General features: G+C 37.6%; 1 protein-coding gene across 2 annotated transcripts in view; it reads right to left on the minus strand.

Moving 5' to 3' along the window:
- Positions 1-13960, minus strand: part of mbd1a (methyl-CpG binding domain protein 1a) — a 47781-nt gene extending 33821 nt beyond the window's left edge. Inside the window, exons 1-3 of one of the 2 annotated variants that reach the window (XM_079828021.1) lie at positions 13882-13960; positions 9956-10427; positions 2380-2494 (exon numbers count right to left, since the gene is read on the minus strand). In XM_079828021.1, the coding sequence (XP_079684147.1) occupies positions 2380-2494; positions 9956-10176 (336 nt within the window). In that variant the 5' untranslated portion in view covers positions 10177-10427; positions 13882-13960. The remainder of the gene's footprint in view (positions 1-2379; positions 2495-9955; positions 10428-13881) is intronic. The other variant, XM_079828020.1, reaches the window with a different exon arrangement.
- Between the last annotated feature and the right edge of the window lie 444 nt (positions 13961-14404).

The following is a 14404-nucleotide window of genomic DNA, read 5'->3' on the forward strand; positions in this document are numbered from 1 at the left end:
CGCACTTGCCGATAACAGATAACTAGGTTGGACCGCTCTTGCCGATAACCGATAACTAGGTTGGACCGCACTTGCCGATAACCGATAACTAGGTTGGACCGCACTTGCCGATAACCGATAACTATGTTGGACCGCACTTGCCGATAACCGATTAATCGACCGATAGTTTTTAAAATGGATACTGGATAAAAAAACAATTAAAACAGTGCTGAACTTTGAAAATTTGCTAAATTAAAAACATATAAATATGAATATTAAAATGAGAAGTTCATCAGAAAATAATTTAAACATTAAAATATTACAGGTCAAATTTGTTTCTTTACCTATAATCTAGAAACATGCATGTACATTTCATAGGTAACACTATGCAAGTCCCTATGCAACAAAGATGTATTAGCTTACATGAACTATAAGCATTATGCATACATTTTACAGCATGTATTAATATGAGCAATACAGTTGTACCTTGATCATTCATGTTAGTTCATAGTGCATTAACCAAGGTTAACAGATAACAATTTAATGTTGAAATTAACATACTAACGATGAACAATACTTCCACAGCATTTATTAACCTTAGTCAATGTTACAGATGGAATCTTATTGTAGTGTTACCATTTCATACATATCCGAAAAGTCTGCTTTTTTTAGAAGGAGATTATCTAATAAAAACGAATGCGCTTCTGCTTTGTTTATGTTTCTGTCGGCAGCATGACGATACAGTTTCTGTCTCACTTCACAAATTTTATATATGCAACATTTGGGTTGGACTTGCGTGTTTTTATCACATTGTTTTAACTGCTTGAGGTACTGCTAATGTTAGCATCCTCTCAGCCTCGACGACAAACATACACACTGCTGTTCTTTACCTGTTAATGCAGCATCTACTCAAGAAATTAATTACTTTATAATGGTTTGGCAACAAGCACTGTAGTGCTCTGAAATCCTACCGTTTCGCTGTCGTGTTTTAACATCTGATGTGTCAGCGCTATCTTTAGCGCGCAACCTCATCGTGGTAATGTAAACAACACACGCAAGTTTTTTTTTTCTCGCCTCTAGAAGCCGCTCTCGTGCTATATAATGCCAGCAGACCCTTCTCAGAGCTCTTGAACTGTGTAATGACAGCGCACCCGTCTCAGCTGCTCCAGCAACGGACGCAACCTGGGAAAACTAATCGGTGAGGATTTTTGCCGATAACCGATTGTTCCACCAATCAACTATCGGTGCCGATGAATCGGTTGACCTCGGTTGTCAGTATTTCCAGTCTCACTTCCTACGTAGGTTTGTAACACATAAATGTAATGTTGCGTTTACACCAAACGCGTATAGAGCGTCTGAAGTGAGTGATTTCAATGTTAAGTCAATGGAAAGGTGTCTGGAGGTTCTGCGGCGCGATGGACGCGATTCCGCCTCGTTCGCGCGAATGACACGAATTGAGCGTCTTGCGCGAGTGGTGCTTTTTGTGCATTCACGCGTTTGAAGCGAATTCGCGTCTGACGCCCGAGTTGAAAAATTTGAACTTTGGCGTCAATTCGCGGTCAAAAAAACGTTTTTTTTTACAGCAATGGCGGCTCGCGGAGACTCTCAATAGTTCCCGGAAGTAGCAGCCGCGCCATAGAGTTACAGCAGAACAGACCGTTTGTGATGCACTTTTAAAAGGCAAGACGTTTAATCAGTAAGATTTTAAATGATCAGCACATTTTAATCAAAATAACTTGTACATTAAAGCCTGCTTGTGTAGATTATTCATCATTAAAAAAATATATATTTTAAAAACAACATCGCTGTAACTACATACTCATGCTACATACACATGTCGATGTGTAATAAAATTATTGAAAATCAATGCATTTATTGACTATTAATTACCAAAAAGCACAGTTCTGTCACTGTGACTATCAATTTGAATTGCCCGTCAAAGCACTTCCTGGAACTATTCGAGGTCTACATGAATCACGTGACTATCAAGCGTTTTGAACTTCCGTTGTCGCAACTCTCTCTCTCTATGGCTCTGGACTGGGCCATCTGACCAATCAGAGCAGAGGGAGCTCCCGGAAAGAAGATCGGATCCTTGATCAAACTGTTTCAACACTGTGAGAAGCGAGTTGATGCTGCAATGTATATTATGAGAATATTAATGTGTTTCTGACCTTTGACGCATGTAAACCTAATTGTACAAGACCTTCAAAACAAAATGAGGAACCTTTAATATAGCATAATAGGGGCACTTTAAGATTAGTAGTAGCCATAGCAAACTAATTAAGCTTTTAACAACAACAAAAATGTATATTAATCTTTAACATTTTCAAAAATATTAAATATTCTATAAATAAACATATTCAAAACACTACAAAAACAATGCAAACAAAAGACACAAACCTTAGTTCTCTTAGTGCGATCCATGTGCAATCCTTTCTTGAAATCTAAACGAGTAAGTCCTTGTCTAACATTTTTGGCACTCGGAGGCCGACCTCTGCGTCGTTTCACTTTCGGACTGTGAGAATATGAGAAGAACAAAAGTCGTATAAGCTGAATATGATCAACATATGAATGTCTGAACACATTCTGCAGCATCTTCATATTTAGATCTGAATCTGGTTGGTTCATTCCTTCATGTCACATTTTTTAGTCAAATTAATTTCAACGTTTATATGAAAGACAATCAAGGCCTTAGGGTTAGTTCACCCAAACATTTACTCACCCTCACGTCATTCCAAACCCGTTAGACTTTCGTTCATCTTCAGAACACAAATTAAGATCTTTTTATGCTTGAGCTTCTGATTACCATATCTGATATGAGTGTTGATGAATGTTTACATGTGAATAAAAGCATAAATTAAGTATGTTTATCATATAAAGCGATTGTGTCTCTTCAGAAAATTTGTACTAAACCGCTCAATTTTTTGAAACGTCAAAGTGGAAGTTGCGTAGCTGTCAATGGAGGGACAGAAATCTCTCAGATTTCATTAAAAATATCTTCATTTGTGTTCTGAAGATGAACAGAAGCCTTACGAGTTTGGAACGACATGAGTGTGAATAATGACAGAATTTATATTTTTGTGTGAACTAACCCTTTACAGCTTGTTCACGCCAAGCACAGCCACTATAACACACCATAACTATAACAATAACGACAGATATCATTGGAATCACTTCCAGCTGATGAACATTGATTGGCAGCCAATCAGAATCCATCCTGGTATCATGTATTTTTTAATGTGATAAAATGTTTAATTGCAAATATTCAGCATAACATTTTAAAGGAGTCATGAACTGAGAAATCAACTTTCCTTTGAGCCTTTGATATATTAAAGTTCATTGTGATATAAGAATATCCTGTAAGTTTCAGAGCTGAAAACTTCCTTGTTAGTCAAAGAAAAGCTTTTATTGACACAAGGCCCAACAAACGCTCAATCTCAGAATATGCCAACCCTTGACGTCAGCTAGGGGTGTAACGGTACACGTATTCGTACCGAACCTTTCGGTTTCTGAATGCAGTCTTTAACAGTTAACAGTCGGCTTGTTTTAAGCGCAGAACACACTTCAATCCGATTTCCCACACGAACATATTAAGTATTCAGACCATTTTATCACGAAATTCAAACGATAAATGCCCTTTTGACGCTCTTTAATGTGGCGTGACTGATCACTGTACAGGCTCATGTGAACGCGATCATCTCTTCCTAAAGAATAAACATGAATGAACATCTGAAGGTATGTTGAGGATACGTTACAACTTACTGTCACGCATCACATGTGGTGTAATCGCTCAATCAGTGTTTCAACGGCGGAAAGACGTCAATAAAACATCTTGAGAACGAAACAATGTCACAGCATCACATGACCTCAGACAGTCATTCAGTGTCCACAGAATTGTATTCACTAGAGAAATCAACTCTTTCACTGAATATATGACCGATATTAGCCGTTATATTCATCATATTCTACTGAACCGGTGACTGATGTCTGGATTATTAATGTGTGTTTAAATAAATCTGTCATGAAAATGACACACACTGTGTATAAATGATTATATTCCAACAACGAATTGGAGAAAAAACTATTTTATAATTAGATTTAGAAGTTAATGCAAAAACTGCCTTATGTGAAGTTTACATGTTTGCACACAATGTGTTATCTGAGTGTTGATTATTATATCTAAACATAAACAGCAGCTGAATTTAGGCTCATAGTTTGGGCTCTGTTGTTAACCTTTAATATTAATGTGCAAGTAAGGGCTCCCTATATAGTTTACAGCAATATCTTCAATAAACTTTTAGTTATAATTGAATTCATTTAAGGACAGACACTTTTTTTCAGTAAACTACCTTTTAATAAAAATAAATAAAAAGCAATTTTGTAAAACTGCTGTACCGAACCGTGACTTTAAAACCGAGGTACGTACCGAACCGTCAGTTTTGTGTACCGTTACACCCCTAAGGTCAGCGTGTAGTGAAACGCCGCCTCAACAGAAGAATAAGTACGCCTGATTCTGTAGCCCCGCCCACCGACTCGCTACCGAGCAATAAACATGCCGGAGATAGTAAGATATTGTGCTGTGCTTGGTTGGTTGTGGAAGAACACAGTCGCTGCATAAGCTTCCTTCAGATTCTAATATTAGGAATGAGTGGTTGAACTTTATTTTTAATGAATATCCAGCTCACGTGGGGAAGACATTGCACTTCTGTTCCTTCATTTCACCGCGGATTCATTTGTAAACAAGAGACTGGATTTGCACTAATGCAAGTAAAATATTTTTTATACGTGACAGTATTGCATTGTTACAGATTGTTTAATATCTATTGATTATGTGTACGTGTCTAGCAGAACATACCTTAGCACGCTGTCACAGGGCTCGCAAAGCCCAAGGTCGCTTGTTATACCTAAACTCGCTTGTTCAGACGTACACACCCTCCAGAAACTTGCGTTCTGCAAGTGAACGATACCTCATGGTGCCATCCCAAAGAGACATGAAATCACTCTCACGGACCTTTTCCTGGACTGTTCCCACCTGGTGGAACGACCTGCCTATCTCAATTTGGGCAGCCGAGTCTGTAACCATTTTCAAAAAACATCTAAAAGACACATCTTTTCCAGCAGCACCTGACCAATCAAGAATAGCACTTCTCATTCTATTCATTTTCTGTTTGTTTATTTAATAAAAAATAAAAAAAATGTTTAACTGTCCTATGTGTTCTGTGCTAGATTAACTGAGACGTGTTACAGCACTTACATAATGTTGCCCTTGACTGTTTTTAGTTGCTTCTATTGCTCTCATTTGTAAGTCGCATTGGATAAAAGCGTCTGCTAAATGACTAAATGTAAAAATGACTAAATGTCCCGGGGCTGTGTGTTTTCCAGACGGGCTACCAATCGTGCCCCGAGATCTCGCGAGACTAAACTGTGACGAGATTTTGCATCGAGGTGAAAGAGGTCTCATGTCATATTGTAATGACAAGAGTGAGGGTGAAGTTAGGATAGAATAGGCCAACACTACGTTTACATTACGCATCCACTCTAGTTTGGCTTTTTATTAGGGCTGTCAAAAGATTAATCACGATTAATCGCATCCAACATAAAAGTTTGTGTTTACATAATATATGTGTGTGTACTCTGTTAATTATTATTTATATATAAATACACACACACAAGCATGTATATATTTAAGAAAAAAAATATTATTTTTATATATAAAACATTTATATTTATATATTATAGAGTATATAAATGTATATACAGTATATACATGCAAATATTTCTTAAATATATACATGAATGTGTGTGTATTTATATATAAATAATAATTAACAGAGTACACACACATATATTATGTAAACACAAACTTTTATTTTGGATGCGATTAATCTTTTGACAGCCCTACTTTTTATAGAAATAATTTTTTTTTAATTCAGGTGGATAACAGTCGCTTCAATTCCATCAGTATCAGGTTTGAGCCGTACATCACGTGTCGAGAATCGAGACGAGCGCTCGCATTGAGCGTGTGTTACGAGTGTGTGTTACATGTTAATGGACTTGAAAATGTGCGTTCAGCACCACCAGTACTATTCCCTACACATGATCGTGAAATTCAAAGTGAAAGTAAACGCGAGCGTGCATTCAAACGCGATTTCAATACGTTACCGCCGTTTGAAAGCGGCTCCCTGAGGCAAGCGAATATCTCTCAATATATAAGCGATCTTGTTGTAAACATCTCTTAGCTCTGCATCATGCTTGAAGAAAAATGTGGTCTCCATTTGCACTTTGAATATTGAGTCCTTTGATTATGGTATTATGGTTATTGTTTGCACTTAAAGGGTTAGTTCACCCAAAAATGAAAATTCTGTCATTAATTCCTCACCCTCATGTCGTTCGACACCCGTAAGACCTCCGTTCATCTTCAGACACAAATGAAGATATTTTAGTGTAAAGCTGATGCTGAGAAAGGCTTCAGACAGGCCTCCATTGGCATTCAGTACATTTACACTCACAAGACCCATTAAAAGGCACTAAAAACGTCGTTACAAAGTCCATCTCACCACAGTGACTCTACAATAATCTTACGATGAAAAAAAAAAAAAAAAATAACACCTTTATCCAACTTGTTCTTGTCTTCCGTGTGTGGAAGCGATTTGTTTACAAGCAGAGGAAGACGCGCGTGTCTAAGCTGTTGAATTCTACATTGATCGTGCTTTAGGTCTCGGCGTAGTTCTCAAAATGGGGCTTAAGTGTGCATTTCATGGATTCCCGAACGCCGGCGCTACGTCATATTCTCGCGCATGCGTCGTGGAGACACACACGGAAGACTAGAACAAGTTGGATAAAGGTGTTATTTTGATTTTTTTTTGCGCACAGAAACTATTGTCGTCGCATCGTAAGATTATTGTAGAGCCACTGTGGTGAGATGGACTTTGTAACGACGTTTTAAGTGCCTTTTATGGGTCTTGTGAGTGTAAATGTACTGAATGCCAATGGAGGCCTGTCTGAAGCCTTTCTCAGCATCAGCTTTACACTAAAATATCTTCATTTGTGTTCTGAAGATGAACGGAGGTCTAACGGGTGTCGAACAACATGAGGGTGAGGAATTAATGACAGAATTTTCATTTTTGGCCGAACTAACCCTTTAATATCTATGATCAGTTTGTGGGAAGGAGTTCAGTTAGGAGGTCAAAAGAAGCTCATGTGCAGTTCTAAAGTCAGAAGAGACAGTCATACAGGAGAGAAGCCAGTCAGTTGAGTTTTTGCCAAAACCTTTACAGTGCTTTAGTATTGTTGTATTTTACTGCATATGATAATTCATACTCAGAAAGTAAAACTGCAATGACATTCATTACAAGATGAGTTAAAACATTTCGAATGCATCTGCAAACTATTTTTCTAGTCATGTATTTCACCATTGAGGATTTTTTTTAAATACTAACGTCTGTATACATTTGTTTACTGTTAGTTGTATGAGTATTTTTGTGTAATTTGCTGTCTATGCTAATGATAATGCAACGTAAAGAGAGAATTTGTGAATGAGACGTTAATGCGCACTTCTAATGCTTTGTTTGTCCAGGTCTTATGGGGATTTTTTGGGAGTTAAAAACGATGTAATAAACTTCATAAACCATCAGTAAAGTGTGGGCATCAATCGAAGGGGGTCCTGTGTCCAAAAACATCTCGGGATAAGGTTTTCACACTGACAGCTATCATTGTAAGACAGTTAGCAATTCCGTTTGTTTGTCCGAGTTAGCAACAGTAACTAAGGGTGGGCGGGGCTTACCGATAGGTCAATCGGATAGACCAATAACCAATCAGAGCAATGCATAGTTGTCAACAGAACTCAACTGCACGCACGCTGGAAGAAGTGTAAACGATCTTTGCGAAAACAAACGAAAGCCCGCCCTGACAATTGATCCACAACGGATCAAATCCAGACCGAATTCAAATGTAGTGGGCGGGGCTAAATTCATCTGGCATCCAGGCTAGGATGAATCATTGCCGTTTCCCCACACGCTTTCAAAACAATGCCTCATGTGTACTCAAGGAGGAGCCGAATCTCATTAAATATGCAAAGCTTATCCAATCATAGCAGTGGGCGTTTACTTCCAAGTTTTCAGTGCAGCACGCCCATAAAAACAGAGCGTTCCATGAGAGAGGCTCAAAACCAGGGCAGAAAATAGCCTATATTACTTATTCATTATGATGTATTTGAATGTAAAAACCACGCGAAAGTCATAAATTGACCTCAGAGTCACAAACCCATGGCCCGGGCGGTGCGTTCTTTTTCTGCTTTCATGACTTCTATCTCCCTACCCGCTATTGTCGACTGCGCAACCATGTGAGAGAATTGTGTTAAGCACGTGCAATTAAAAACTGAGGTCCTGCTTATGCGCCTGTATTTTATGCTTTAGTAAAATTAAATTCAAATTATAGGCTAAAAGACATTACACAGGTACAAATGGAATGTTATAATGGAACATTGCGGTCCCCAACTCGCGAAAGGTCGGATTTGCTCCATCTTTTGATTAAGGGCGTTTTCACACCTGAAAGTCTGCACCAAGGTCCGAACCGAAGTTCATGTTTTGATACTTTTTACATATTCGGTTAGTTTTGGTTTGGTTTCACATTGCAATTATGTGAGCGGACTAAAGAACTTTACATGACACACTTGCGTTCACTCGTCATCATCTATGTGGGCGGCATCTGGACATTGATTGGTTTGTAAACGTCCACCGTCTGACGTCAGCGTCTTTGACAAGTTGAATGAACGGACACATATCGTTGCCGCTATTGAACAGTGCGCATTGCTTGACTATTTTTTTATTCGTTACGTTTAAAAGTGGACATTTCAAGCTTTATATACACATATTTCTCATGTTTGTGAGGCAGTAGCTGCTGAGTTTCGGTTTATTTGAGACGCGCTCCAGTTCATGTGCAAAGCATGTGATCGCTCCCGCGATTATTGTCTGCTATAGACTATTTGCTTCTTATTTATTAAATCCAGGCAATTATCTGATTAAACGTTGATTAAAATTAAGATACAATTTATACAAAACGAAATTCCCATTAAAGAAATGCTTTCTAAGCAAAATCATACAAAATTTCGTTCAAAATTATTTCTGACTTTCTGTCTACTGACATATTGCGCATATTTTCACTTTTCATAATCAATGTAGCCTAGATTGAATTTAAAAATAACGTTATAATATTTAAACATAAACAGGAACTTCCTGTAAATGGTCTGAAAGTACGAACCATACACAAAATGCTTTCACACTAGAAACGAACCGAACCTTTGTTCAGTTTGATCCGGACCGAGACTCCCTCTTTTCGTCTGTTTGGTCCGGCCCGTGGTCAGGGGAGGTTTCACACCTGCAATTTTGATTCGGACCAAACTGAAAAGTCCGAAAATCCGGACCAAACAAGGTAGGCGTGAAAACGCCCTAAGTTTTGTTTAGAAAACCTTGAATCCATATAAGACACACGTCATTAGACACAATCCATGTCATTAGAATCAATGAATCCATGGAATTAGACACAACGTGCACACATGTGCAGGCCAATGTTTTTTTTTTTTTGCGGTGATGGCGGTGACAATCTCAGACCCGCGGTAGGCGTCACGTGACCGCGGTATTGCGGTAATGCGGTAACCGGCCCAGCCCTACCTCACACAACAGTTTAAAAGCCCGTTCATGACCCCTTTAAATGAAAATTTGAGCTGAAAATACTAAAGTAATTAAATTAACGTCTTAGTATTTAGATTTCCTCCTTTTGCATTAACAGCAGCACTGACATGAACCAAACCTGATGATCATATATAGTCATACTTCAATGGAAGCAGGAAAATCTAACCTGTACAAATCAGTTCATTACATTTTAATGTATTCCCAGACTTTTGGGCTTAAAATAATTCCGGACACACTATAGAAAATTCTACTAAATGCAAACAAAAAAGTAAGGAAAAGGCACATACATTCTCCTGACATTCTCAACACCACCATCTTCATCCTCATCCATTGGCTTCAGCCAATCAGGTGGCAACACAACCGTCACTTTGCCAGGCATGTCGTCCCACACAGTGTTTTCCTCAATGTCTGATCCAATCGGATGATTCTCACTCAAGAGCGCTGGCACAGTCTCTCCCGAATTCGTCGTCTCCGGTTCAGCTGACGCCCTGTTCAGCTCATCCGTCATATCTGATCTTTTCCTTCCTAGACCTTTATTTTTTACTACTAGATTTGTGAGACCAATGGGTCATCCCAGGAAGAGTGGATATGGAATCGCAGGCTCACATTTTTAAACAGGAAAAACGACTTTAGTCCATAGAAGTCGGAAGTGTTGATTTCATCTCACAATGTAACGAATCGCCTGGGTGGCATGAAATGTCACGCTTCAATCCGACGCTTCATCCATGTCTTTACTGGTTATGGATCTTTACATTACACCTGTAAAGACAATACCGATATTAGAGGAGAAAACTCAATTAAACACCATAAAATTATGCCCATTGCACTTCTGAAGACTTATGCATTGAGATTGAATGCAAACAAATCACACACACACACATAACCCCGGGCATTGACGTTTTGAGAGAAATATGATGTTGACGCACTTGTATCATCATGATGTGCATGCAAATCACTTTTTTGATAGTAAAGTGTTTCCACTGCAATAAAAGCGGTGTCAATAAAATCCCTCTATTAAATTGGGCTGACTCAAGCTAGCAGAAACACGATAGACAAGCGTGAAGGAGAATATTTATAGAACGGGGCCGAAACGAGTGGTTGCCATGGTGATGGGATTGCAGCGAGCCCAGCAGGGATAGCAGTCGATACAAATGGAGTGAGAACATTCGATATCTGCAATGCAGCGCAATTACTATGGCAATGAAATACGTTACGGTGCAGCAAGCATTTGTCCAACAGAAAATACTTCATTTCCTGAAACCCTCATTATGTGTAATTAAGACCATCTGTTTGCTGTTTAACAAAAGGTTGACCAAGGTAATAAGCACTTTACAATAATAAGAATAATACAAATATGACCAAACAGATCTCGCTGTGGGACTCAGATCAAATCTGGGTCATTTGTTTATGGGTAAAATACAGCTTGGTGTGTAAGAGGACATCTTGTTAAACTTAGAAACTCACCGAATCTGATTAGTAATCAGTAATATTAATCTTAAATCTCTCATTTAGCCAGAAATTAACAAACACAGTGGCTCAGTATCCACACAACTTTATATTCCGGATCTTTTCAACTACTAAGAATGCAAATATGGGTAACACTTTACAATAAGGTTCATTAGGTAACATGAACTAATAATGAACTGCACTTATAAAGCATTTAATTATCTTTGTTAATTTCAACATTTACTAATACATCTCGTTAACATTAGTTAATGCACTGTGAACTAACATGAACAAACCATGAACAGCTGGATTTTTATTAACTAACGCTAACAAAGATGAACAAATACAGTAACAAATGTACTGCTCATGATTAGTTCATGTAAATTAATGAAACCTTATAGTAAAGTGTTACCAAAATATGCAACCGTGGAACAGATTCAAAGCACTTTTCCAAATAATTTATCATTTACATTCAATCCAGTCATAAAATGCCATATTTGTAATGCCGGCTTGTGTACAAATACTTGCACTCTATAGATATTGTTGCATTTTTTTTTACTACTCATGCATAATTTTACTATAGATATCGTTTGCTTCTATACAAATGTTGAACAGCGTACCAGAATAACCCATCATTTCTGTTAATCATTGTAAAATCAAAAAACAACTCCCAAAAAGGTGCATTTACACAACAGTTTTCCTTATAATTGAATGGGTAACCATTTACAATAAGGTTTCACTTGTTAACAATAGTTAATAACTAACATGAACTAACAATACATTTGTTACTGTATTTGTTAATGTTAGTTAATAACAATCCAGCTGTTCATTGTTTGTTCATGTCACTTCATGTAAACAAATACAACATTTGATTTGAATAATGTATTCGTAAATGTCAACAAAGATTAATAAATGCTGTAGAAGTGCAGTTCACTATTAGTCAATGTTAACTAATATAGTTAATTAATGAAACCTTAGTGTAAAGTGTTAATATTAAATGCAAAAGTAGCAAAAAAATGCAAGTTTGTTTTTGTGATATGATTATCAGTGACCACTAAGATTTGGATTATTGCTTTGGCAACAGATTTTTATGACAAATATGATTCTCTGTTGGTTGTTTACATTTTATTTTTTACATTAGGCATTTTAGTTTGTCCCCAAAACAATGTCTTTTTCATAAACATAAGTTAGTCAATAACAATCCAGCTGTTCATTGTTTGTTCATGTCATTTCATGCTAACAAATACAACATTGGATTTAAATAACGTATTCGTAAATGTTAAAATTAACATCAACAAAGATTAATAAATGCTGTAGAAGTGCAGTTCACTATTAGTCAATGTTAACTAATATGGTTAACTAATGAAACAGTGTAAAGTGTTAATATTAAATGCAACAGTAGCTTTTCGTTTGCGATATGATTATCAGTGACCACTAAGATTTGGATTATTGGGTTGTTGCTTTGGCAACAGATTTTTATGACAAATATGATCCTCAGTTGGTTGTTTACATTTTATTTTTTACATTAGGCATTTCAGTTTGTCCCAAAAACAATGTATTTTTCATAAACATAAGTTAGTTAATAACAATCCAGCTGTTCATTGTTTGTTCATGTCACTTCATGTAAACCAATACAACATTTGATTTGAATAATGTATTCGTAAATGTCAACACAGATTAATAAATGCTGTAGAAGTGCAGTTCACTATTAGTCAATCAATGTTAACTAATATAGTGAACTAATGAAACAGTGTAAAGTGTTAATATTAAATGCAACAGTAGCTTTGCGTTTGTGATATGATTATCAGTGACCACTAAGATTTGGATGATTGGGTTGTTGCTTTGGCAACAGATTTTTATCACAAATGCAGTGACAAATATGATCCTCAGTTGGTTGTTTACATTTTATTTTTTACATTTGGCATTTTAGTTTGTCCCAAAAACAATGTCTTTTTCATAAACAACACATTTTGCAATATTTTCATATTTAAAATGTTAAAATTGGCAATGCTGTATTACAGATAATTACAGTTACACTTCACATACATATACGTAAATATTTTTATTGACACAACGATTGTTGATGTGAACTCGTGGCTCTAGTGCCGATAGATCGCGCGCACAGCGCGTGAACAATTATCTGAATAGCGCGATGCACTTTTTTCAGCGCGAATAAACTTAACTAACTCAAAGTTATGCGGCTTGTAACCGCCTGCGATTCCTAATATTTCTACCTTGTGAAAACGTGATGTAAAAAAAACAATATATAGATCGTTAAAAATCGACACGAGTTTCGCCAGCCTCCATTACAGATCGCCGGAGTGAGGAATGCCGTCCCGACGCGCGATCAAAAAACACGTGACATTTAACGACATTTGTAATAAAGATCGCGCGTTTGGCGAGCGTATTTCACTGACAACGTCCCTTGTTGTTTGTGTTGGGTTTTAAAGAGACGATAAGTTTATTTTCCACGACTCTGTACACCGTCCATTTCGCTGTGCTGCTGAATGAGCTTAAGCAGCCCCCCCTTCACTATTGACCCTCCCCTTCCACACACTCCCCATTGCTTTGCTTTCAGCGATGCAGCCTCGGCTCGAACACGACTTTCCGATCGCTTTCTCATGCACGGAACCACGCCGATCTTTCGCCTCATTTACTAGAGCGATGCCTATAAATTATCACGTTATCTGCGTTTTATAAACACGCGTTTTGCCGTGCACAAACACACACATCGAGCCGAATACGTGCAGCTTTTTGACATTCTTACCCCATCGCGTCGATCGAGCCGTTCATCTGCGCCTCGTTCTCTCCGATCAGCGATACTTTCGGTGATCTACTGCGCATGTGCAGACACGAGCATCGTAGGAAGTCGATCCTGACCGAATTAAATTTAGCGGTTGAACCGTCAATCACTCAGCGTTCAGTGTCTCGCCTTTCATACAAACAGAGATGAAAAAAAAACTGTGATAAGCAGCACATATGAAGCTCCTCGTAGTTTTTTGTTGGTCTTTTTTGATAAGCGTACGAATATAAATAATGTACACGAATATCTCGCGCATCGCGCTCGACCCCACAAAAATACGCACCCATTTGCCTACATTAATATCCAGATTTTAAATATATTCTGAGCAGAAGATATTCGTTTAATACTATGAGTGGTTTACCACAAAATTACTTTGTAATAGTTTACTCTTTAAATCTGAATCCGAGATTATTTCGTGAGAGGATTCCGTATGATTCAGCGTAACTTCTCGACACTAATTATTACATTTAATTTGGGTTAAATAAAC

Source organism: Gobio gobio (assembly GCF_949357685.1).
Source record: "Gobio gobio genome assembly, chromosome: 10".
Classification (NCBI taxonomy): domain Eukaryota; kingdom Metazoa; phylum Chordata; class Actinopteri; order Cypriniformes; family Gobionidae; genus Gobio; species Gobio gobio.